This window comes from Mustelus asterias, chromosome 10, assembly GCF_964213995.1.
Source record: "Mustelus asterias chromosome 10, sMusAst1.hap1.1, whole genome shotgun sequence".
NCBI classification, from domain to species: domain Eukaryota; kingdom Metazoa; phylum Chordata; class Chondrichthyes; order Carcharhiniformes; family Triakidae; genus Mustelus; species Mustelus asterias.
Window position 1 is genome coordinate 59,674,850 of NC_135810.1, and position 27,983 is coordinate 59,702,832.

At 40.8% G+C, this 27,983-nt stretch overlaps 1 protein-coding gene across 2 annotated transcripts in view; it reads left to right on the top strand.

Moving 5' to 3' along the window:
* Window positions 1–25,516, top strand: part of cwc15 (CWC15 spliceosome associated protein) — a 63,915-nt gene extending 38,399 nt beyond the window's left edge. For both annotated transcript variants that reach the window (XM_078221789.1, XM_078221790.1), the window contains exons 6-7: window positions 22,931–23,037; window positions 24,987–25,516. In XM_078221789.1, coding sequence (XP_078077915.1) covers window positions 22,931–23,037; window positions 24,987–25,116 — 237 coding nt within the window. In that variant the 3' untranslated portion in view covers window positions 25,117–25,516. The remainder of the gene's footprint in view (window positions 1–22,930; window positions 23,038–24,986) is intronic.
* The last annotated feature ends 2,467 nt before the right edge of the window (window positions 25,517–27,983 follow it).

Below are 27,983 nucleotides of genomic sequence, written 5' to 3' on the forward strand. Positions count from 1 at the left end.
ATAACATCTGGAAAAGATTTAAATAAAGATCTTGCTTTGCATGATCAGGGTCCAGTTAACTTTTTATTAGATTACAGAACGCTTGATCTCCGACCTCGGCTTCTCAAAATACTTAATGCATTTCTTAGTGTGCCTACAATGTTGTAGTGTGAATTTTCCATTCACAGATAGCCACAGAGAAAAGTAATATAATGGTAAATTGGCAAAATTACCTTGACAATTGCAAGGCTGCTCCACCAACAAATGTCCTTAATTGTGTAATGCCAATACAGAAATGACTTAATATACTCAACGTTGAGCCAGATTTTACAGTCAGCAGTGAAGCAAGGGCATTTGTCACGGACTTTGAAGAAAGCTGCCCATAAAGATCTAGCGATCTCTGTGACTTGGTTTTCAGCTTTCCTGGTACCAAGTCGAAGGAATGTCTTGGTGTGTAGTGGCAGTGACATCAGCAAACAGGTTTAATCGAATCAAAGTATTCCCACTCAGCAAACCGGGAAGTAAAAAGAACTTGACACTCCTTTTTAACATAAATTTTCAAATAGGGATATAGATGATTGAATTATAGAATCCCTGCATTGCAGATGGAGGCCATTCAGCCCATCGAATCTGCACTGACCACATTCTCACTCAGGTCCTATCTCCGTAACTCCACGTATTTACCCTACTAAATCCCCTGATACTCGGGTCAATTTAGCATGGCCAATCAACCTAAACGCACACGTTTGGACTGTGGGAGGAAACCGGAGCACCTGGAGGAAACCCACGCCGATAGGGGGAGAATGTGCATACTCCACACAGACGATGGTCCGAGGCCAGAATTGAACCCGGGTTCCTGGCGCTGTGAGGCAGCAGTGATAACCACTGTGCCAGCCCATGATTAGATAAAAGCTAAACTAAACATTTTTCTAACATGCGATATTTATATTTTAAAAAGTGATACTCCACAAATATAAAATTATCTTTAAGGCCAGTGAGTTCATTTTAGCAGTCATTATGAAGTTAGCACACCAATAACAAACTAGGCACAAAATGTAGATTTTTTTTTCAAGGCTATTTCCAGCCAAACTAATGGTGTAGAAGAGATTGTCCTTGTGAATTCGATGTGGAGCAGGGCAAGTAAGGCGTCAACAGCGCATCCAATATAATCGCTTGGAGCAATTTCTGGATTTTCATGTTATCCTACACATGCAAATTTCAACGTCAGTGAAGTAAATGACCAAGAATGTCGATGGTCTTACCGTTGGTGCCTCAAAATCCAGGCCTTTATGCTGTCAATTTATGGTTATGATGAAGGATTTGTGAATAATTTGCTACTTTCAAAACCCAAGCTATTTGTCCATAAGTAGTGATAGTCTCTGGCATTCATCAGTATTGTGTGCTAAGAATTTGCATGTGTTATATGCAAACTGTGTTTGAGTAGTTACTTAGACATTGGAAATTGGACTGCTGTGTTGCCACTGAAGGAAAGGAAGATATCAGTATTGATGTCTAAATTTTATTCACAGGAATGTTAACCTACTTGACTGATGTTGTGATAATCAGTAAAGTGCTAGAAGTTCTTTACAGAATTTCCCTCCACTCTCCTGGCTTTGCTGTGCAGCATATGTTTACTACAGCAATAATCTAGTTCTTTGCTGAACCTTTTGCTCCAGGACTTTTTAAAAATATATGGCACATTGTTTTGCAGCATCCTACACAATGATTTACTTGTCTTTCGACAGACTTATAGGAATAGAAGTTGGCCATTTAGCCTATTGAGCTGCTTTTCGATTCAATCATAGACCATTTTCAGGATGATAGAGTAGAGCTAGTGGAGTGCCACTGCCATTATAGCCTCAACTTACAATTTCTATCATTAACTTGGATGAGGCAAGATAATATCCTAGTTTTCTGACCTTATAGAGTGAAGTTGACAAGTAAGTGGCGAGGAAGATGACAAAGGCTACAAAAGGAAATAGCCAGGAAATTGTTCAAGGGTGGTGGTGGCGGCGCTATGATATTGTCTCTAGACTAGTAATCCAGAGACTCAGGGATTCTGGAGATCTTGGGTTTGAATCCCAAGGCGGGTGGTAAAATTATAATTCAATAAAATCTGAAATTATAAGTCTAATAATGACCATGAAACCATTGTTGATTGCCGTAAAAACCCATTTGGTCCAGTAAAATCCTTTAGGGAAGGAAACCTGCTGTCCTTACTTGGTCTGGCCTACATGTGACTCCAGACCCCCAGCAATGTTGAAGACTCTTGAATGCCCTCTGAAATGAGCTAGCAAACCACTCAATAGTATCCAACTACTTTGAAGTCTACAAAAAGGAATGAATCCAGACAGACCATCCAGCATTGTCCTAAGCACCAAACAAGTGGCAAACCCAGTTCTGTTGACCTCACAGATTCCTCTAACATCTGGGGGTTTATGCCAAAATTGGGAGCAACAACCTCACATAGTCATACTGACAGAATGCTTGGACAAAGTCGCAGGCACCACTATCACCATCCCTGGGTATGTCCCAAAGGCTGGACAAGCCTATCAAAGGTGGTGGCATAGTAGTGAACAGTTGTGACGGAATTGCCCTAGGAATTCTCAATATCAACTCCAGATCCCATGACATCTAGTAGCATCAGGTCACATATGGACATGGAAACCTCTTGATCACTCCATACTGCCAACTCAGCTGTTGAACACCATTTGGAGGAAGCACTGAGGGTGGCACGGGTGTGGGATGTACCTGATGCCCACCACCTACCAATAGTAGGTCAGTAGCTCCATTACTGACAGTGCTGGTCGGGTCCTAAAGAGAGCTAAGCAATCCCACAACCAATGGATCAGATCTAAGCTTTGCAATCCTGCCACATCCAGCCATGGATAGTGGTGGACAATTAAACAACTCACTGGAAAAGGAGGCTTCATAAATATCAACATCCTTAATAATGGAGGAGCCCAATGCATCGGTGCAAAAGATGAGGCTGCAGCATTTGCTACATCTTTAGCCAGAAGTGCCGATTGGCGTTCTCTAGAGGTCCCCAGTATCACAGATGCCAATCTTCAACCAATTCGATTCCTTCCATGCGATGTTATGGAGGTTATGCCGGAACTGTATAAAATGCTGGAGTATTGTGTGCAGTTCTGGAATCCACAGTATAGGAGGAATGTGAAAGCATTGGAAAAGGTGCATGGAGATTTACCAGAATGTTGCTGGGGCTGGAGAAATATAGTTATGAAGAGAAACTCGATAGACTGGGTTGTTTTCCTTGGAATAGAGGAGACTGAGTGGGGCCATGGTTGAGATGTATAAAATTATGAGGGGCATAGATAGAGCAGACAGAAAGAAACGTTACCCCTTGATGGAGGGATCAATGCCCAGTGGCATAGATTTAAGGTAAGGGGCAGGAGGTTTAGAGGGGATGTGAGGAAAAACCTTTTCACTGAGGGTGATGGGAGTCTCAAACTCACTGCCTGAAAGCGTGGTGGAGGCAGAGACCCTCATAACATTTAAATATTTAGATGTGTACTTATGATGCCAAGACATAGGCCAAGTGCTGGAAAGTATGATTAGAATAGTTAGGTGGTTGTTTCTGACCAGTGCAGACATGATGGGCTGAAGGGCCTTGAACCTTTGATTGACGGAAGGCTAGGAATCCTGCAGTGTGTAAATCACCTGACTCTCCATAAAGACTCCATAATCTACGAGGCAAAGGTCAGGATGTGTGGATGAGTGCAGCTTCAACAACACTTGAGAAGCTCAACACCGTCCAAGACAAAGCATTCTATTGATTGACCTCTCCCACATTCACTCCCTCCGTCACCATCGCACAGTAGCATCTACAGATGCACTGCAGGACTTCACCGAGGCTCCTTAGACAGCACCACCTAAACCTATGACCACTACCACCTAGCAGATATGTGAAACAGACATCACCACCTGAAAGTTCTCCTCTTAAACCATGCACAGTCCTGATTTGGAAATATATTACTATTCCTTCACTATCACTGGGTCAAGATCCTGGAATTCACTTCCTGTGGGTGTACCTACACCACTGGCATTGCAGTAGTTCACCACCACCTTCTCAAGGGCAGATAGGGATGGACTATGAATCCTGTCCTAGTGAGCGAAGCCCATATCCTGTAAATTAATTTTTAAAAAGTGATTGGGCAAGCAGGTGGCAGTAGATTTATAATGTGGGGAAATGTGAAGTTATCCACTTGGTAGGAAGAATGGAAAAACAGATTTTTCTTAAAAGGTAAGGAACTAGTAAATGTTGGTATTCGGAGGGATTTGGTTACCTTTGTGCAGGTATCACAGGGAATTAACATGTAAATGCATCAAGTAATTAGGAAAGAAAATGACAGGTTAGCCTTTATTGCAAGGGGTTTGACGTACAAGGAAATAAATATTGCTGCAGTTATATGGGGGTTTGGCAGGACAACACCTGGGTACTGTGTCCAATGTTGATGGCCTTACCATAAGATATATATACTTACCTTGGAAGGGGTTGCATTGAATGGGCCTATATTCTCTCTAAAGTTTAGAAGCTGAAGGTGGTCTAATTGAAACTCATCAAATTTTGCCGGTCTAGCAGGGTCGAAGCTGAGAGGCTATTTTACCTAGATGGAGAGTTCAGAAATAGGAATCGTGGTTTAGGGATTGGCCATTATGGTGATTGTCCCTTTAAGGGCAACACAGCAGTGTCATAAAATAGTAGGATGCTATTAAAATTAATGGTTTTTTTGCACCAGTAAAATCAAATTGCTATGTATTTGTAAACCATGTCTGGGCAGCAACTAAGAGAAAGGAAGGAAAGGGAAAAATAGGGAACAGGGTGCTCTTTGTAATTGATACAATTAGTAGTCGGAGTGCTGAGAGCCAGGAAGCAGTTTAGACACATGAGGTGTTGAAGCAACAGCAAGAGAGAGAAGCAGCCATCCCCAGGAGCCAGTTCAGTCAGAGATGAGGGGCTAAGGTAGCAGAAGAGCAGGGGAAGGGGGCAACCATCCTCAGGAAACAGCTCAGCTAGAGATGAAGGGTTGAAGGCAAAAGCCAGTTATGCAAACGTTTGTTTTCTTTGCTGAATTGAAGACCATTCCCAAGCCCTGGTCACTTAAACTGTACATTGTGGTAATCACTGGCTAGATTTGACCTTTTACTTATAGATTTACTTTATGGATTAGGTTATGGTGGTTCTGGAAACAGGGTCTTAGCAGAGTTTAGGATTATGGAGAACACAGATACTTTTGGGTTTTCAGTTTTTGAGGGATGAAGTGCTTACTGTTAATTTGCTGAAGTGTAAGATTGTTCTTTGTACTATTTCATTATCTTCTACTTTCATAAATATTTTTATTTTGTATTTAACAAAAGAGAGGTCTGAGTTTTCACTTTCCAAAAAAATCCAAAAAAAGCCACAACAGGAAACCAGTGTTTCAGGCTGGGACACACTCTCTCATCACATCAGCAGGGTTTTGTAACAAGACTAAGGGTCATCTGGCCTGGGTGACCAATAGGAACTGAGAGTAGGGAATCACCTTAGGGGGTGGAGTCCTTGGGCAAAGAGAATTTTAGGAGTTACCTACAGCCATGCAGCTGCTGTACAATTATTAATACATACTTTTGTATTCACTAATGAAGTCTGTGAAAATGCATCTTTACTGCCATTGATTGAGACTGAGGTGAGAAATTTCTTCACTTAAAAGATTGTAAATCTTCGGAATTTTCTATCCCAGAGTCTGAGAATATTCACTTGTTGAGTATATTTGAGACTGAGATCAGCAGTTTTCGGATAGTGATGGAATTAAGGAACATGGGCAGATGAATAAAGTGGAGTTGATGAACGGCCTGTCCCATTTCTTGTATATTTATGGTTGATCTATACCTCATTTCTATTTGCTCACTTTCTGTTCGCACCTTTTACTTAAAAAAAAAAGTCAGTCTTGGAAATCTCAGTTGACCCAGCATCCAGCCTTTTGAGGGAACAGTTTACAGATTTCTGCTACTTTTTGTTTCCTGATTTCACTGCGAAATTCAACTTTACAATTATGCCTCTTGGTTGTGAATTGTCTTACCAAAGGAAATAACTTCGCTTTCCGTACTGTATCAAATCTCATTTGATCACTTTTTGCACCCTCTAAATTTGAAGGAATAAAAATCAAGTTTATGTGGCCTATCAATATAATTCAATCTCTTATGCCTTCGTATTATTGTGGTGAATTTGCATTTTACCCCTTCAAGGTCAGTACATCTTTTATGAGGCGGTAGAAGAAAATGTAGCATCTATTCCGTCCCAGCAACAGCTCATCAATAATGAGATAAATGACCAGTTAATCTATTTATTTTATTGGTTGTTGGCTAGGACACCAAAATATCCATGGTTTTGCTACAGCTTAATGTTTCAATTGTAGGTAAGTTTTGGTTTTCTGATGTACATAGCGTGCATCATAGTCGTGGTTAATGCCTCGTGATTTATCAGAGGTTGGTACAACATGCAAACTCCAAAGATTTGCACCAATAAATACTGTATTAAACTTTATTTCCACCAGAGGGAGCTGTAAGTAATAAAATTAAGTTGCAGTGATGAAGTTTATGTGTGCTACCACAAATAACCTTAATTGCCCAGAATGTACAGGAACCTTTTGGTATGAATATGGTATAAGAGCATTGCACTCATTTTTCCCCCCTCGCCCCAAGGAAACTTGTGGGTAATTTACACAAGGTTTGTGTCAAATTGCAACATTTCAGAGGTACCACTGCCACTGCTTACTTACATAACTCTGGCTATTGGTAAGTCCAATGCACTTAATGCCAGTAAAGTGCTGGTGTGGATTTAAACCAAAAATTGTCGTCATCTGGCATTAGTATCACAGATTTCTCGAGTTTGATAGCAAATTTATTTGTGCTTTTTAAGAAAAAGAATTCTTACTTTTCTGCACTGTGCTCGACAAATGTTATCGGTATCTGAAAGCCCTTATTGACTACACGGTGAGAAGAACAAAGCAGCTGAAATGGGCTTCCTAATGAACATATCCTGTTCTGTCTATTAATTTAGGAGGGAGAGGAGCATCAGAGACGAGGTTATGAGAATTTGGGTCATTGCAGAAGACGCTATTAATCTTAGTGGCTACGCAGCAAGGGTACTTGTTTTAGGCTGGTTTTTATGTTCTGACATTCATAAATGAACTCTGCAGGCATGTTGAGCAGAAATTCCCATTGGAGAGCAGTGCAAATTCCAGTGCGATTTCAAAGCAAATGAGACCCAGGCAATTAAATGCCAATGAATTGAAGTGAGATGTTCAGACATTGTGTAGATTCCTATCTTTTCAGTTACAGCACACTTTCCCCCTCTGCCCCAAAACACAAGTTGTTAGTCTTTTAGGTTAGCTACTTTTCTAGCACTGATTCATCTTTACAATGGACTGATATTAGCTGGGCTGCTTTTTCCATCACAATGTGCCAAATTATTGTAGTGAAAGTAAAAGGTCCGTGAAGTTTTAGTTTGCTTAATTGAATTGAGTTCATTCTAGTTTCCTGTAGAACTGGCACTTGAACAAATAATGACCTTATTTTTCCAGAGGTTGTTCGACGAGTAGGCCAAGAGTAGCAACAGGTTGAATTTCCCCATTCTCAAAGATGGTGAAATCCAAAGCATTTGTGCAAAAGACAAAGCCAAAGCATTTGCAGTCTTCAAGCAAAAATACAAGTGGTTGATCCATCTCAACATCCTCCTGAGAATCTCAGCATCACAGATGCTAGTATTCAGCAAATGTGATATCAAGAAATGGCCGAGCGCACTGGACACAGCAAAGCTTTATAAGCCCTGATAACAGCCCGCTGTAAATGTGAAGGTCTGTGCTCTAGAACTAGTCAGACCTGTAGCCAAGCTGTTCCAGTCCTCAACAAGGACTGTATCTCCCTGAGAATATGGAAAATTGTCCAGGTTTGTTCACAGAAAGCAAGACAAATTCAATCTTGGCAGTTGCCATCATAGCAACCCTGGTCAGCAAATTGTTGGAAGGGTGTTGGTGGCAGAGCTTACCAATAATCTGCACACTGATGTTCAATTTGGGTTTTGCCTCCACACCTCATTAAAACCTTCATCCAAGCATGGATGAATGAGCCTGGATCCAGAGGTGAGGTGAGAGTGACTGCCATTGACATAGAGTCAGTATTTAATTAACTGTGGCACCAAGGAACCCTACTATAAAGTAAGATCAATGAGGATCAGGGGGTGGGAGCAAACTTCCCCAGTTGGAATCATACCGAGCACAAAGGAAGATGGTTGTGGTTATTAGAGCCAATCATCTCAGCCCAGAACATTGCTGTGTCCTCGATCCAATGACTGCTTCATCAATGTCTTCCCTCCATCGTTAGATCATGGGGCGGCACGGTAGCACAGTGGTTAGCACTGCTGCTTCACAGCTCCAGGGACCTGGGTTCGAATCCCGGCTCGGGTCGCTGTCTGTGTGGAGCTTGCACATTCTCCCCGTGTCTGCGTGGGTTTCCTCCAGGTGCTCCGGTTTCCTCCCACAGTCCAAAGATGTGCAGGCTAGGTTGATTGGCCATTCTAAATTGCCCCTTAGTGTCCCAGGATGCATAGGTTAGAGGGCTTAGTGGGTAAAAATGTAGGGATATGTGGATAGGGCCTGGGTGGGATTGTGATTGGTGCAGACTCGATGGGCCGAATGGCCTCTTTCTGCACTGTAGGATTCTATGAAGTGAGTCTGTTCATTGATGATTACACTTGTGTTCTTTTCCATTTGCAAATCCTCTTATAATGAAGTGGTCTGCGCATGCGTGTAGCAAAATCTGAATAGCATTTGGGCTTGGGTTGATAAGTAGCAAGTAGCATTCATGTCATAGTCTATAATTTGGTGACTTTTATGGCTTCAGGCTAAATTTGGTGGTCTTGTGACTTTCTTTTGGTCGTCCCGATGCTTCTGATTTCAAGGTGTAGATGGCTGATTTGACTGTTCGGGTGACAGTGCTGAGTTAAATTATTTTTCAGAAGTCGCTGTCTGCAGTAGGGGTGGCCCTAAATGATCAGCAAACAGGGTTCAAAGCTTGCAATGTGGATTGAAGAGAGTGGGAAGACCGAAGGACCTCAGATAGCTCTTATTAGAGAATCAGCTGCTTTGTCCTTTTCCTGCAGAGAGATCAGATGTTAAAACATGAAAGTGTGGACCTATCACATGGCTGTCGCACACTGATTCAAATATAGTCATGATGGTATTCCCGCTTGTAACTTAAATCAGTTCATGGCTGGGGATCCCCTTTCTCAACCATTGTTCAAGTGATGGGGTTTTAGCATGTTCCCATTGTAGCTTCTTGAGTTCATGTCTGGCAGCTCTCCATTGATCACCTAAGGTGATTGCCTTGATGCCTTGTTAATGAATATATAACTCATTCGTATATTCTCCTGACGCTTTTGTACTTGACGGGTCTTTGCAGATGCAGTATCTCCATCTCAGTGGCTTGCATTGTGGAGTGTACAGTGATCCAACTTGGGTGGACCTCAAGTTACACTTAGTCTCAGTTTGGTTTTCTAGCTGGTGGAGTAAAATCATTATTTGGCAAGCATGTTTTCACAAGAGTGATCCAGGTTGGATCAACCAGCTCTGGTGCTGAATGGCTAAACTAGTCGTCCACCACATCGGTTCATATCTGCATTCCTCACCTTTATTGCAAAAAGATATGTGACCTATTCTGATTGCTACTGTGCAAAGGGACCTGGGGGTCCTTGTGCATGAGACGCAAAAACCTTGATCTTGCAGGTGCAACAGGTGATCAAGAAGGCAAATGGGATGTTGGCCTATATCGCAAGGGGGATAGAATATAAAAACAGAGATGTCTTGCTGCATCTGTACAGGGCATTGGTGAGGCCGCAGCTGGAATACTGTGTGCAGTATTGGTCCCCTTATTTGTGGAAGGATATATTGGCCTTGGAGGGAGTGCAGAGAAGGTTCACCAGGTTGATACCAGAGATGAGGGGTGTTGATTATGAGGAGAGACTGAGCAGATTGGGTTTGTACTCGTTGGAATTTAGAAGGCTGAGGGGGGATCTTATAGAGACCTATAAGATAATGAAGGGGCTGGATAGGGTAGAGGTAGAGAGATTCTTTCCACTTAGAAAGGAAACTCGAACTAGAGGGCACAGCCTCAAAATAAAGGGGGGTCAGTTTAGGACAGAGTTGAGGAGGAACTTCTTCTCTGAGGGTGGTGAATCTCTGGAATTCTCTGCCTACTGAAGTGGAGGCTACCTCGTTGAATATGTTTAAATCACGGATAGGTGGATTCGGTAAGGGAATTAGGGGTTATGGGGATCAGGCGGGTAAGTGAAACTGATCCACTTCAGATCAGCCATGATCTTATTGAATGGCGGGGCAGGCTCGAGGGGCTAGATGGCCTACTCCTGCTCCTATTTCTTATGTCCTTATGAGTCGACCCTGGATATTGTACGATGTTAGTGCAGAGTATTTTGGGGAAAGAATGTATTGAGTTGTTGAAATTTACTGAGATACTAGTGCATGTAGAAGTTTTGGCTGGAATATCAGAGCAGTTTCCTTGGAGTGTGTTTTTAAAAGGAAAGTGATGTGGAAAAATAACTGGAAACAATCCAAATGAATGCTTCCCATGAAATTTCTCATGTGAAAGAGCTGCTAAAGATCCTCCACTATGTTGTTTCAAATCTGCATGTTATGACCCCCTCTTTCAGTTTGTGGTTTGTTTTCCAGTCTAACGGAACTGACCCATTGAGAGTTTAGAAAGTCAGGACTAGCGGTCACAACTGGACTGTTAAATTTTAGTAACATTTCCCTTCTATCCAAAAGTTTGTTGCTATGGACAGATTTTTTAACTACTTCACTATTTCCACTATTTCTTTTTCCTTAATTTTTTAATGTTAATGTTGTGCTCATCCTAAAGCAAGTTTTATTTTACTGTAACCATACCAGCTAATACTTTCAATTTGTTAAATTCAGTACATTTCACAGATGTCCAAGAAATCCCAATATGAGAGAACAAAAAAATGCAGTTTCAAGTGGTGGATTCTAAAGTTAAAATCTAATATAAGCTGCGTAAATTTAATCTTGATAGTAATTACGAATCTTAGTGGTGCAATACCACTGGTCTTAATTTCAATATTTCAGACACTGTGGGGCTTGTAAATAACACTTGCCTTTGCTTCGTGTGTAGGTTTATTCAATGCCAAGTATTTTGGTTGCCTTAAGGGAGGATTCCCTCTCATCATTGGCTGCAGCGAGTGCTGTTTGTGCTGGCAAAAGTTACGAGCGGCTCTGAGTGTGGCCTTCAGTTGCTGCGCCATAAAAACTCCTGCTTTAGTGAAAAGACATTGAAAAATCCTATCTAGTAGGCATGATTTTTACAAAATTAAAAATGTAAACATGATTGTTCAGAATTAAGAAGTAAACTTTAATGCAATAATATTGATCGGATAAATAGTTTAAAAAGAATTGGGCAAAGCAAGCCTTATTAAATTAGTGCTATATTTTAAAACCGTGTATGCTATGTATTGTTTTTACTACCCATCTTCTGTACTTTATACAAGAATCTTGAAGGTTCATTTACACTTTTCCTGAGACCCATAGGTAGCTCCACCCTGAAAGCAATCCTCCCAAATCTCATCTATGGAATTCTCAGCTTAAACTTCAGCTTCATTGCATTCTTGCTAAGGTATTTAAACATCTGGAATATCCCTAATGGCCCTTTATGTTCCTAAAGCTTCTGTACAATTGTTGGTCCCCGCAGATACTCAGCTTCCGGCAGATACTTTCTCTGTGCTTTGTTCTAAGCTGACTACTTACAAGCTAACTGCAAACTGCCTTTTATCACAAAGCTTTATGAGATTATTTCTTCTAGCTTTGAGCTCAGCATATTTTCCAGGTTTTCCCTGAAAAATTCCAAACTGAGCTTGAGCCTCACCCACGTTCCACACAGTGAGCGATAAAGTATCTTTCCTGTCTCTGATGCAAACCTGACTAATAATTATTTCCTTGACTCTCCCAACTTTGAGTCGCAGTCCACATCTAACCAAAACTGCAACTGCATTCTTTGGGAAACACCCAGCTAAGTTAAACCAAAGAATCTACTAAGTCCCATAGCCCATCTCCATAACAAGGGGGCATACTTTGGGATGTTCAAACTGATGCAAGTTAATTAGACTATATAAAATAGGAACAGGAGTAGGCCATTCAGCCCTTCAAGCCTGCTCCATCATTTAGTAAGATCATGGCTGATCTAACAATCACTAAGTCCACTTTCCTGTCTTATCCCCATAACTACTGATTAAAAACCTATCGTTTTCAGTATGAAAAATGTTCAAGGACTTGGCCAACACAGCTTCCTGGGGTAAAGAAAACTATTCACCGCACTTTAAGAGAAGAAATATTTCCTCAAGTCCAGTTTAAATGAGCACCTCTTTATTCTATGACTATGCCCTCTGATCTGCCCCCTCCCATGAGTGGAAACATCCTCACAACATTTACCCTGACCAACCCCCTTTATTTTTACCTTCAGCACAACTCTTTGATTTTGTAACACATGAATAATTTAAGAGTTTCATGATCTTCTCTCCCTCAATTCCTGACCCTGTTAAATACTCTTGCTTACAACCAGCTTTCAATTTCTTTTCATCTGGAACTACATAAACAATTTAGATCTTATATTGAAGTAAGGGTAGACTGTCTGGCTCCATTACAACATTCGTTGTTTAAGTTTTACACTTCTACCTCTGACCTTGAAGATAAACATAGATTAGCTTTTACTTATAGTTCATTCCAAGCTTGTTTGAGCTGTATTCACTTGAGATGTCCACCAATTTCTTAATCAGATAATTCTTCCATCGTTAAAACTTTAAATCTCATGAATTAGATTCTCACACCAAAGCTAAAAAGTCATAGACTTACTTTTTTGAAAAGATTTATCCTCTTTTTATAAAGGATTTCATGTTAAATCTTTCTATTTCTCCAAAGATGTGCGGGTTAGGTTGATTGGCCATGCAGGCTCTATGGGCCAAATGGCCTCCTTTGGCACGGTAGGGATTTTATGTTTTAACTTCTACAATGGTATAGGCCTCCTCATTTAAGTATTTGCAAATTGAGAGAAGGCTCCTTATGCGTGAAAGTGTAATTAATTTGTATTTAATGGTCAATTAACCCAAATCTGCCGCCTTCCATGCTTGTCATTTGAAGCAATGAACCCTTGGGAGTAGAGTTGGTTGGCCCACTGCCTCTCCGACATCCAGTTAGAGATGAATACTGAGCGCATAACCTTTACTGGCACCACAAGTTTCACAGATTCCTTAAGGATGTCCAAGCGTCTTCATTGGCCAAGTTCTATTTATACCATGAAACTTTGGCGATCATAAAGTTTAAAACCATGCTCTCAATTTTCACAATCATGAAATTGTTGGTGATTTTAGTGCTCTTATTTGCATTTATTTATCAATAAGGTAGTGCTGCTGGAGCAATTTCAAATGGAACAAGCCAGCAAACAAATATAACCCTTTTAGAGTGCCAGGTTGGTCAAGGCCGGAGGCTGCGGTTTGGGCACTCTTTAATCAATGCCTGCATTTACAAACATAATTTTGACCCATTGAGTCATCCTTTGTTTTTGTTAGTCCTCTTTAAAACACCCACTTCGAAGACTTTCTTTGGCAAGCCTGCTTAAGACCTGATTTCACTTCTGTCTTGACTTGTCTTTTATTTCTTGAAATCCTTGCCATCATGAACAACTGCAAATTTGAAGACTTTATTAAGACTGTGTTAAGTTTCTCCACAAGCCAGTCCAAACTCTACCATTTCCTCATAACGTATTCCTGATATTTTGTTCATCTGTATCTTCTCAAATGTAATAACTTTTTAAAATTAGGTGACCTAACCTGTAGATCTTTTGTCATGCAGAGGAAATAGCTTAAAGAGCAACAATGCAAGCTATTCTAATCAGTGCTCCTGTATGGTGTCCAATATTGTTCTTTATTGTAAACACGCAGCATTCTCTAATTCTCCCACTACAAAATGTTTCTGACCAGTCTTGTCCTTAATATTATACATACCTACTTCATATATGCCATTGAATGTAGTAGTGTAGCTGGCCTCCATACCTTTCTGTGACCGTTAAACTTTAATAATTTACTTACCCAATATGTATTTTCCTTATTGCTTAATTAGTTTATACATACACTCGAATTAGGAAATAAGTCAAGTTTGGCATGAGTTCTTACACAGCAGTCATAGTCACATTGGATAAATTCAGTCATCAGTGGTTCAATTGTTATGTTGGCTGAAAAATAACTCGAGATGCATGGTGTCAGAGGAATTACAGTTCTGCCCTATTGTTAAGAATTTGTAGCGGTTTGGGGGAGGTGGAGTGCACTTGGGAGGGAGATTATTTTTAACTTGTGAGAATTAAATTGATTGTGACCAGTGAGGATTCTATTCCCCTGACAAAAGAGGCCTGAAAAGAAGAAAGTTTAATTGCTTTTATGTCCTTTAATCTTTTAGGTGGGACTGGCTAAACTTGTATAACTTCTGATGAAGAAAAATGAATATTTAGCCCACTGAAGAACATGATTGCTGTTGTTGTGACATAGTCTATAAAGTTTGGAAATGTTTGTAATCCTGTACTGCCTGATTAATTTTGAGTGTTTAGTAAATGCTTGATTTCAAACTTGTATTTGTACGTTGTAGCCTGTGATTTGGTAAATTGTGCCTTTTTGCATAGATGGTGGCTGCGATTCTCCCAAATTGGGACCCAGTGTCCACGCCAGTGGAAAAATGGGAGTTTCCTATTGGCGCTGGCAGCGTCAGTCAGTTGGGATTCACCCACCTGATAGATGCAGATTCATGCATCCCGAGCAACCTGTTCACAAAGATGTCTCGATCACCGTGCTTGGAGACAGGTCCCCGTCTCCTCTCTCCCTACCCCCACCCCTCCAATTCTGATCAGGGTAGCAACCACCGATCCCTCACCAGAGGAGCATCCTCCATGCACCCCCACCCAACCCACAAATAACAGGTCTCCCCTGCACACCACACAAGCATGAAGGTGACCCAACACCCCACTCATCAACTATCTCACGCAAAACCTCCATTTAGCCCCTCCTTCCCTATTCGGACTCCATCCATCAAGCCCCACACCTTGGCATTGCCAATGGTACACTGCCCCCTGGCATTCTGACACTGATACCCTGACCTGGCACGTTAGTCCCCAAGGGTAGTCAAGGAGGTACATCCAGTGGCCATTTGCCCCTCTGCTGCTGGCAGGCTGCAGTAGGAGGGTCATGGGGATTGGGCAGGCTCAGGCTGGGGGCAAGGGATTGACCTTGCCACTCTCCCCAGGATGGGGGTCTTTTGGCTGGACTGCCCCTTCTAGCTTGGGCGGATTTGAAGATCACCCCTGGCATGGGGATTTCACCGTAAGAAGTCTCACAACACCAGGTTAAAGTCCAACAGGTTTATTTGGTAGCATGAGCTTTCAGAGCGCTGCTCCTTCATCAGGTGCTTCATCACTCACCTGATGAAGTGGCAATGTTCTGAAAGCTCGTGATACCGAATAAACCTGTTGGACTTTAACCTGGCATTGTGAGACTTTTAACTGTGCCCACTCCAGTCCAACGCCGGCATCTCCACATAATGGGGATTTCAGTCAGCTTCTGTGATCAACATTTTCATTTTTGCCGTCAGCTGTGAAAATTTTGAGGTGGCCTGGTCACTTTAATCTCCATGTACCCTGTTCACTTGGGCAGGCTTTTATAACACTGCTGCACTCCATTCTGCAGCATGGAGTCTATCAAAACCTATAGGTGTGAGGTAACCCCTTGAAGTGTTCTGACAGAGAGGAGAGATGTCAATTTCACCTGGGAAGGTGGGGGGGGGGGGGGGGTCCATTCTCCACAGCTGCGCACTTATCCCCAGTGTATTCACACAGCTTTTATTTGAAGTCTGAGAGTCTCCCTAGCAAGCTGAAACCTTTGAAACCCTCTCTATTGCATTGGAATCTTTTGATCTCTTATCAATTTCAAAGTGCAGTGCTTTGAAACAAGCTTCCATTGACCGCTTAATGGATTTCTACTCAGCCTCCAGTCAACTGTATTTATTTTCATTTCCTTCATGCTTGAATGCATCTAAAGTACCTCCATTGTTCCTAACTGCAATGTTTACGTAGACTCTAAGCCTGATTGACAGCTGTGGTTTCTTCAAGGGAATAAGTGGTTTAACTTGTTTAACTTCCTCTTTTGCAGACAACTATTCTTTTACCCCCACAGCGGAAGCGGGGGGGTGTAACCTATTATTTGGGTGGTGGGGGAGGGGGGAGTGATGGTCTGTTATTTGAGTGATGGCGGGGAGAGTGCCCCTCTTTTCTGAGGGGTTGGTGGTGCTCCCCAGGACCCTCAGGATCCAGCATGGCAAGTGCACACTAGTCATTTCCAGCATCAAAGCTCACCCAGTGCATTTCCTGCTGGAGAGCTATGTGAATGGTTGGGAGGGGGGGTGGGGGTGAATGAGCCGTCAAACCCATTAATCACAATTAGTGGGTTTGCATAAACATCAGGTTGCTACCTGCTATGGGCGGGAACGTGATCAGGGGCTGCCAGGCCAGGACTATCACAACGGGTTTGGTGCCAAACCCGTTATTTGCCGATGCTCAATTCTCCAGGCCATTGCGATTCCTGCTGACAGCAAGCAGGCCTGGAGAATCCTTCAGGTGTTTCCTGTCTTGTGATTTGGAATTGTCTTTTCAAAAATGAGTTAGCAGTTTGTCATGCACTTGAATGCAGTGAAAATATAAGCGGTGCGTAGGAGTTTCATCAAACATGTTTTAACAGTTTTAGGCCAATAGGATTCTTAGAGCATTTTTTTAAGACTCAAGATCATGAATAGCTAGTTATGATGTTGGCAGATTCCAGGGACATGGATTAAACCAATTTACTGTACTTCAATAACATTTATCTTGGAAAACTTGAATGTTCTTTTCAGATATCTTATTCCCCACACATTTTTATACATACTTTCCTGCTTTGATTGCCGATATTGCTTCCTGCTACTGCAGTTCATCTATTTGTAATGAAGATGGAACAGTTGTGTTGCGGTTTTCTCCACAGACACTTACTGTTTTAATTTCTTAACTGGGCAGGAGATGCATTGCTGCATTGTATTCTGCTACATTTCATGGGCTAACAATGAATTGTTGGAACTTGCAGAACAAGGGAATTTATTTTAAATGGTTAAGGAGAAACTAGCTATTTGTACAGGACCTGCACTAGTACTGCTAGCCACTTGTTTTTGTTTTTGAACACTGCCACAATGTGTAATTTTATATAGCAATTTTTAGAGTAAATAAACGTCCCAACATGCTCAAGAGGCATGGTGAAAAAAACAGGTAATTGAGCCAAAATAGATGATTATGAAGAGTGACTAAAGCCTCGGACATAGATGTGGTTTCAAGGAAGGGGTAGAGATGGACTGATGGAAGGGTTTGGTAGAGAATTACAGAGAATGGGAGCTTATTCATTCGTGGGACATGGGTGTCGCTGGCTGGCCAGCATTTACTGCCCATCCTTAGTTGCCCTTGGAGGGTAGTTGAGAGTCAACCATATTGCTGTAACTCTGGAATCACATGAAGGCCAGACCAAGTAAGGATAGCAGATTTCCTTCCCTAAAGGGCTAACTGGCTGATAATGCACCAATGCTAATTGAGCAGATGACTATCTGATTTCAAATGATTAAACTTGCAATTTTATGTGTTTGCTTGTCTAGGAATGACTAGCCGATCTTCATACCTTTTGTTGGTTTTGTGCATAGCAACTATGTTAAAATAATTGAAAGCACCATTTAATTTAACTTTTTTCCTCTGAGGGCTGCTGTCTTCTCTACTTTGCAACTAAAGAGTCTAAAGTCTTCTGTGATGTTGCTAATATCAATTGTATTTGTTTTGTGGTTGACCAACAGAAGGCATAACTTGACTTAGTAGTGAGTTGCAATCCCTCTAGTGACTCGGTAAGAATTGTTTAAAGAAGCATTTGTGTACCTACTGTATTTGGGCTCAAACTCTCTTCATTCTAGAGTTAAAATACTCTGTTCTTTGTATTGCTGCCAGTGTGATTGCTATTATTCAACTTGAGCACAAACATCAAGGCCAATGTTCCAGTATGTCACTATGGGAGCACTGCAATGTCTTAGGTGCCATCTTTCGGATGCAACGTTAAACTACCTGTTTGATTGGAAGTAAAAGGCTTCAGCTTCATTATTTTAAAAAAGAGCAGGGGAGTTATTCGTGGTGCACTTATAACTGGGAGTCATTTCTTATCCCTCAACATCGCAAAAACATATTATAATATTGCTGTTTGTAGGAGTTTGAGTGCAAATTGGCTGCCCCATTTCCTACATTACAACGGTGACCACTCCATTGAAAGTATTTTGTTGGCTGTAAAGTGTTTTGAGACATCTGGTGGTCATGAAAAGTGCTATATAAATGCAAGTCTTTTTTGATTTTTAAAATATTGTTGTTCTTTAATTTGTGGGGTATTTAAGTGATGTATCTTTAACATAGGAAATATCCCATGTCATTTCATCAAAAATAGTAATTGAACCAAAGTATTAAGGAGGGTCTTAAAAAGGGAGAGGAAGGTAGCGAGATGGAGATGTATAGACAATGAATTCAAGGACATGGGGCTTAGGCAGGTGTAGATGCCTTTGGTATTGTGACAGATTGGAGGATGCTGCGGAGGTGTGGGATGAAGAGATCAAAAAAGTTGGGATGGGGTGAAGAGCACCGCCAAGTGAGGGTGTTGCACTCGGGTTAGAGGTAATTTAGGCAAGGATGTGAATTTTAAATTTTATGGGTTCGGATAAAACCATTTGTAAGCTAGCAAGGACAGGTTGATTTGTTATCGGGAACAACCTTTCGGGTGAGCTGAGATTTTGATGGTAGAGGTAGTCGGGTCCCTTTCAAAACTGATAACTGAAAATATAAATGAAATAAGGAAATGGCTGGCGTATTGAATAATTATTTTGGGTCAAAATTTACAAGAGGAAGAGGATAGAAGCTAACGCGATATCAAGATCAACACAAAATTAGTTACATTGTGGAAAAGAGGGTGGGCAGGAGCAACGCAGGCCCCTTGAAAACTGATACTTTCAGTAAAGTTAAGGAAATAGTGACATGTTGAAGAATTACCTGGCATCAAAATTTACAGTAGAATAGGTTAGCGTGCAGGGCATCCTAAAGCAATATGTTAAATAAGAGTCAGGGCCTCACTACTGTTATTTTGGTTATATTACCATTAATGAAGAAAAAAATGTCATTAAGAATGACACATCCCCTAGGACCAGATGGTGTCCATTTTAGGATTTTAAAGGAAGAAGTTGAAAACATTGTAGATGCCCTAACTATAATTTTCCAATGTTCTCTTTAGATTGGAAAATTCTGCAAGAGTGTTAGCTCAAGTTGAAACTCATAAAATTGAAGATAAATTATCGGCGTAGTTAGGAAATCGGATTGAGGGCAGGAGACAGAGTGGAGATAATCGGCTCCTGCAGGTAGCCCGTTGATTACCAATAGGTACTCTAATTGATCGGATGCAACTAGAGGTGTCCCACAAGGTCTCAACTATTCACCATATTTATGAATGACTTCCAAGCTTGCCAATGACACAGAGATACATAAGAGTGACCACCACACGGTCCTCGTGGAGATGAAGACCCGTCTTCACATCGAGGATATGCTGCATCGTGTTGTGTGGCACTACCAGCCTGTTAAATGGGATTGACTTTGAACAGATGTAGCAACTCAAGACTGAGCATCCATGAGGCACTGTGGGCCATCAGCAACAGCAGAATTGTACTTGACTAGAATCTGTAACCTTGTGGCTTGACATATCCCCCAATGTGTCACCGGTAGTACAGACCCAGCAGAGGTGGCGGCACAGTGACATACAGTCAGGAGGGCGTTGTTCTGAGAGTCCTGACCATCGGCTCTGGACCCCATGAAGTCTTATGGCACTGGGTCAAACATGGGCAAGAAACCATAAGTGCCAGGCAATGATCGCCAACAAGAGAAGATCTAACCATCACCCTTGATATTCAGTGGCATTACCATTGCTGAATCCCCCATTATCAACATTGACCAGAAACTGAACTGGACTAGCCATATAAATACTGTGGCTCCCAGAACAGGTCAAAGGCTAGGAATTCTGTGGTGAGTAACTCACCATCTGTAGCTCAGCCTGTCCACCATCTGCAAGGCACATGTCAGGAGTGTAATAGAATACTCTTCACTTGCCTGGAAAAGTGCAGTTCCAACAACACGCAAGAAGCCCCACACCATCCAGGACAAAGGAGCCCCTTTGATTGTTACCCCTTCCACAAGCATTCAATCCTCCTCCAACTGATGAACAGTGGCAGCCATGTGTACCATTTACAAGATGTACTGCAGGAACTTACCAAAATTCCTTGCGCAGCACCTTCCATACCCACAACCACTACCAATTAGAAGGACAAGAGTAGCAGATACCTGGAGGTTCCACTCCAACTCACTCACCATCTAGACTTGGAAATATATCACCATTCCTTCACTGCTACTGGGTCAAAATCCTGGAATTTCCACCCTAACGTGTACCTACACCTCAAGGACTGCAGCGGTTCAAGAAGGCAGCTTGCCACCACCTTCTGAAGAGTAACTAGGGATGGACAATAAATACTGGCCTAGCAAGCCACGCTCATGTCCTGTAAATGAATTTTTAAAAAACATCTGGTTTCCAGCAATCCGGAGACCAGACGATTTGGCCCATGGTATAAGGGGGTAGATGTGCTGCAGCTGTACAAAGTTCAAGCTAGACAGTACCTAGAGCACTGTGTATAATTCTAAGCTGTACACCAGAGGAAGGAAGTACTTGTCTCAAGGAGGAATTTCATTGAAAATTTGCTAAAATGATCACAGAGAATTATGGAATCCCTACCGTGCAGAAAGAGGCCTGTCGGCACATCGACTATTTGTTCCCATGGGAATGGGAGTAGGTTAGTCAGCCCCTTGAATTCATTCTGCTATTAAAACATCACGAATGATCAATATCTTAACTCCATTTACCAGCCTTTGATGTCTCTCCATTGTTACTCTTAGCTAGCAAAACCTATTGATTTCAGTCATGAAATTTTCTATTGACCCAGCCTCCAGAGCCTTTGGGAGAGCAAATTACAGATTTATGCTATCCTTTATAGTCTCAAAGTTTATAGCTCTAAGTCTAAGATAACATCACTGGTTCTGGACTTCCTCTTTCTCTTTCTACCAACACCTTCTCTCCACCCCCCCCCCCACCCCCACCACACACCTTTTCTGCATCAAGCCTATTGAGTGACCATTGTTTTAAGCACCTGAATTTGATAACTTCCTCAACTGTCACAACTCATGGGAATGAAAACAAAGTTCATGCATCCTGTCTTCACAGTTTAACACTTTAACATTTGATATCATGCTGGTCAATCTGCACTGGTGTTTTTCTCCAAGGCCAATGTAGCCTTGAAGCGCAGTGCCCAAAACAAAGCAGTGCTTCAGATGGAGTACAACTAAGTTTCTGTATAATTGAAGCATAACATCCCCCCCTTTTTATATTTCAGCGCCCTTGAGATGAAAGCCAACATTCCATTAGCCTTTCTGATTGTTTTGTGTACCTATGCACTGGCTTTTAATGCTTTGTGTACCCGGGCACCTAAAACACTTTGCTTCTCCACAGTTCCTAGTCTCTGGTCATGGATTAGAGTTTCAGCAACAATTGCACTAAAATTGAAGATGAGCAATGCTTTAGAAATGGAACTAGGTAGACTTTGTAATAGTGTATATAGAGACAAGAGCTCAAAATGTTGAATAGGATGCAATAGCTGTGAACAACGTTATTCTGTCCAGGTCATGAAGAGGATGCAATTGGTGACAGGGTACAGAGGTTGTGATAGAAACTAAAAGCAATGTCTTTGATCTTCCCAAATTTCATATCCCAATATATCAAGTAATGTTCAAAAATTATTAGCTAGTTTAAAATAAATTAAGAATCTTTCAGCGGGAAAATAAGTTGCACTTCCCTGTTTTTCTAATACACAACTTGAGAATAGAATGTTTTCAGGTAGCTGCAGCTAAAAAGATACAGAAGTCTACTTATTTTTTTGTTCTGTGATTCTATCTTTAATTATATTTTTGGAAAATGGTTTCTTAGATAAATTTTCCCTTGTGTCAAAAGAATTATTGGTCATGTGGAGAAAATTGTTATATTCTGTCGAAGATTTGAATTGAATTGAAATAGAAATAGGTTGTACTACAAACAAACATATTTCTGTATATTTTCTACATTTTGTATGGGGTTGTTAAAAATTAAATACTTGTAGTTTCTTGGTAGAAATAATCTAGGACTGAGGACGTAGGTAAAAAATTAGAGGCAGACTTTTCAGAAGTGAAATTAGGAAACACTTCTTCATGTCAAAGGTGTTGAAATTTGGAATTCTCTTCCACAAATTTTAAAACTGAGAATAATAGATTTTTGGCCATTGGTATTAAGGGATATGGGAACAAGTGGTTTTATGGAGGTAGGCCACAGATCAGTCATGCTTCCATTGAATGGCAGAACAGACTTGAAGAGTTAATGGCCTACTCTTTTTCCTGTGTTCCTATGCTTTTCTAGCAGTATTGTAAAGTTACAATAGTAAAATGGAAATGAGAGCTGCATCATCGAGGACAAGGTATAAATCTTAACTATTACGAACTGGAAAATGTCTGTAATATGTATTTGGGAATTTGAGAGGCCTTAAACAGATTTGGGGGGGGGGGTGGGGGAATGCTCTTGCCAGTACCTCATACCAGATCTGTTGGAAAATAAAGATATTCGGAAATCACAAGTTTCCAAATGACACATCTTACAGAACTGAATTTATTACTTTCATAGGAGCGTGAACAGAAAGCTGAAGAAGAAAGAATTAGAATGGAAAATATTCTGAGTGGCAATCCTCTATTGAACCTCATTGGACAATCAAACTTCAAAGTGAAGCGAAGGTAAAGTGAAATAACTATCTAGAACATTCTATTAACAGAAATGAGACTGAGTAGCCAGTATGCTGACATTTTACTGTAGAGATGGAACATGGTGATGCATTTGTAATGCCCACTGTCCTAATACTGAAGATATTCTGTGCAATGATCAGCAGCTATGTTTTACAATATTGTCAATGGCAGCACCTTTTTTTCTTCTCCCTACTGTAGTAAAATATGGTGAAGCATTGAAATTGGTTTCTTAAGCAACTTTGAGCATAATTTCCAGTGTATCAAATTGTTTCCACAAAACTAAAATCTTGTAGAATGAAATGCCTTGAAGGCAGGGCAACATTAAGAATGTAAGAAATAGGTGTAGATCATATGTCTCTTGAGCCCGCTCTTCCATTCATTGTGATCATGGCTGATTATCTGCCTCAGCCCCACTTTCTCACCCATGTTGAATAGTGTAGTCTGGTAATGTACCTTATTTCATCTAGATGAATGAGATGAATGTCATCAGTCTTCATTATAGACTACCCTGTATGAAAATGACATTGAAGAAGTAAGCCATTCTACACTTAATTTAATTTACTGGACCCTTTAATTTTATTCTATTTGTTGCCTCAATGATAGCACTCATGCCTGAATTTAGGTCATGGGTTCAAGTTCTTGAGGCTTCAATACATAACTGAAGATGACAGATTCAGTGCTAAACTGCCTGAGGTGCCATCTATCAGGTGAGATATTGCTTCATGTGCCCTTTTCGGTAGACATGAAAAATCTCATACTTCTGTTCTTTGTACAGCATGGGGATTGCCTGGTGTCCTATCTAACATTTATTCCTGAATCAAGATAACTGAAACAGTCTAATTGATCGGTGGTATTTGTGGGAGCGCTGTGCACAACTTTGTTACTGCATTTCCTTACACTTCAAAAATGCCTAATTGCTGTAAAGTGTTTCAGAACATTGAGAATATAAAAGGTGCTTAGTAAAACACACTGGATATAAATAAGAGCTTCTATTGAGTTACAGGTGGAAACATCACCTTGTGACAGTTCCTTTTAGAACCATATGTGTGACTATATGGTCTCTCAGTCGATCCTAATCTGCTTTGTACTTGAGACTTAGTTTATGGCTATTTCCATAATTATTTTTCCTCATTTCAAACAGCATGAAGCATTCAGGCTTTCATTCTGCCATTTACTCCCACAAGGAATTAGTATTTATTTGGCCAGGAACTCTCTGAACCTATGGATTTGTGAGAGTTTAAATCTTTCATCAAAGGTTGATTTTCTAGTTCTGGCATTCCTCACAAATGTCAGAGTTGAAATCTACATAGCAATTTCAGAGCAAAATTAAAACTTAAGCCTTTGCTAATAAGTGGATCTATGAAATAGCAGTAAATATATATCATTTTGTTTTCTGGTGGGGAGAATCCTTAGATGAGCTACACATCCTGTAATGGATGTGTAGTTCAGACTGTGCCTTTGAAGCTATTTGCAAGCCAGTTATGGAAAACAGTTCACATTTTATGTTCCTGTCCTGATACTGAAGAATGTTTTATTGCAGTAGTACGTCAATGAGGCTTTAAGATTGAGGCATACTGATGTTCTGTACATGGAGGTACTATGTTGTGTCTTGCATAGTTGAAGTTTTGAGATTGACTTTCCTATTTCCCTGCTTGAGAGACAATGCATGCTAATAAGGCTGGGAAATAATAATTCTGTCTTAAGACAATCATTATGAAATCTGTCCAATGATGCTGACAGCATTGTCTCCTGTTCAGTTATGTAATCTAGTAAATTGTGCACATGACCGGGATTAGGATGTGCTAATTCAGGAGGGGATCAATTTAAGTTGTCTCGCATCATCCTAAGAAAATGATAATGGTGACAAATGACAAAAATAACTTCAAATGCTTTTGTATCGAGGGTACTTATGCCATAATTTAATTCTGTTTTTCTTTTAGATGGGATGACGATGTAGTGTTCAAGAACTGTGCTAAAGGAATAGATGAATCAAAGAGAGATAAAAGATTTGTGAATGATACGCTTCGTTCAGAATTCCACAAGAAGTTTATGGAAAAGTACATTAAATAATTGGCATCAATACTCTATTGCTGTTCAATGGTTACAGAAAACATGTTTTCCTCCCCCTGCAAGGATGATAAACTCTATTTCCCTCCCTTTGTGTCTCCTTGGACCTTGCATCAGCTAAACTTCAGAAGATGAACATCTGCCTTGAAGTTTCTGTCTGTGCTGCTGTTAGGTGGTAGACATAAGCAGCCCAGGAAATAATAGTACACCTATTCATGAAGCACTGATTTCTACTTCATTGCATCCTGTTGCATTGCAAATGAAATTAAGAGCTTGGTGATATCGGAAGAAGGAGTCTCTGTTGAACTTGTGTCCTATTTCTCTGTTAACCATGTGTTGCATCAGTGTGATTTGCCACCTAACTGTATTTCTGCAATATAAAATTAAATTGTTTTTTAATCAATGTAGTTACCTTAAAATTTGCAGATAATGTTTTTCCTGGTCAAGTTTAGGACATTTGTATGTCATAAAACATATAATGAATATTTAATTGTAAGTTATGAGCAATACCAGTTTGTGTTAAAACTAGGGTGCAGTTCTATAGATATAATGCAAGATGTGGCTTGCTTTGGCAAATCGGTTTCAATCCAGCGAGGAATAAAAATATTTACTAGACTTTATCCCAATCTTTAAAATAAATGTTATTAGTAAAACCATTGTTTTAAATTTAAAATTGGGCCATTTTTATGATGAATTATTGATGTATCTTATTTTATCTGATTTTGTTGTGTCACATTTCAAGATTTTCAGTAACATCAGCAGGGACAAAGTAAACTTTATGAAAAGTACAAGATTATCAAGGGCAGCAGTGTGGATTTGTTAAAGGCAAGTCATTTGAGTACCTTAACGTAACAGAGAAAGTTGATCAGGTAGTGCAGTAGATGTATATATGGGCTTTCGGATGGCATTCAACAAAGTGCTGAAGCCCGTGACTTAAGGCGAAAGTAGTAGTATCAAAATGCTATTAGCTCAGTGACAACAAACAGAAGGGAGTGGTGGATGGATATTTTTTAGACAGGTGCTGTTTTTGCATTGGTATTCTTGAAAGATCAATTATGGGTCTGTTCCTCTCCAATTTTTATAGGGAGCAACAGTATAAAGTTTGCCAACTTGGAAATATAGTAGATGGGGAAGAGGATAGTTGTAAACTTCAAGATGATCTCAGTGGGGCAGTTAAATGGGCATAAACATATGCCAAAATTTTCTGACTGTTCACGCTGGCGTCCAGTCCTGCCAATGGAGCACCCCTGCCGCTGATTTCCCGGTGGTAAGCGGTGCATGCAACAGGAAAGTCTGTTGACAACAGGAGAACCATAAATTCCTGCTGCCAGCCAATGGTGCACTTCCACTGCACGAAATACATGGCGGGTTGTGTGGAACATCCCGCCCAGAAAAGCACAACAGGTGAAATTCAATATAGAGAAGTGTGGAATGGAGCACTTTGATGCAGATGAAGGCTCAACTGGATTCTTCCACCCATGCCCAATTTGCCGCAATGCCAGCGGGGCAACATGCCAGTGCAAAACATGTGTGGAACATTGTGGTATGCAGATGTCAGAACTCGCCTAAACAATGCCTGGGGTTGCCTCCAGAGTTTGGATGGAGACTGCCAGCAACCAAGGACTCTGGAACATCTCAGAAGTGGGTGTGGGGAGGATATACATGCAGGTCTTCCAGATTCATTTTCATCAGAGGTCCACCTTCTGGCATCAGACAGTTCCTAGAAATCCATCTTTTTCAGGAAGTCCATCTTTCTTTAATAGTGGGCCAGTGATGTTGGGCGCCTTTTCAATATACATCCAGATACGACAGCCTCAGGCCTGCTCTGCCACAAAAGATGACGTAAAACCCCTGGATGCATGATCGATGAAGTCGTGGCTGGAAGATATGATGTGGTTACACTCTGGCCTCTGCAGTGGGAAACACCAAACGTCTCTGCCACAGAACTAAGTCCCCAGATGGGAGAATTCTACCCAAGGTGCCAACTTGCCATAATTCATAAATTCACAATGTTTAATTATATCATTTGTTTTACCATTTTTAGCCAAGAGTAATGTTCCTGGTATAAAACACCTAGTTTACCATCATGTTATTAACTATTGGTAAGTTTCAAGTTAGAAAATATATGCTTATTTGAAATAAATTATACAGAACAGCAAATGTATTCTGCTCACAACCGTGATTCTAATGCTATTTGCAATAACTACATATGATGCGCTTGATTTAAAGCTGCAAGGCTCTTAGGAGAGTGCATGTGTGGATTTTCTTTCCGTTATCACTTTTAAGTTGCAAGATAAATGATTCATCAGAATCAAATATATTGATCCAGAAAATTTGCAGTTGAGAGAATTATAGCTTATCTGTAAAAGCAGTTCATTTAATTCACCCAAACTAGTTCCCTTCTTAACTTCCTAATAACCTATAATGATTCCAGAAAGTGAAATATGCCATGTCTTATAGCTTGAATTTTTATGCCATTCCTTAGAAACTCTTAGGGCGTGATCTTACCAGCCACACTCCCACTGCAGTGAAGTTGGAGAATTTGGCACCCAGCCAAATCTCCATTCACTCCAGCAGGATGGGAAAATCCCACCAGCGTGAACAGCTGTAATATTTCCAGCCTTTACATGCAATTTAGTGGCACTGCAATGAACAGATAAGAGTTAGTAATGCAAACACTGAACATTGCACAAATGGATCTGAATCATACGCTGAAAATCTTTGCCCTCATTCATGGCTGGGATTTTCCGATGCTGCTGAAAGCTTTGGCTGGAATGCCAAATTCTCCGAGCTCACTTGCAGCGGGGCAGCCATGAAAGAGATCAGAGAATCCCACCCATAATCTTTAATTGAATCACCATATCATTGAG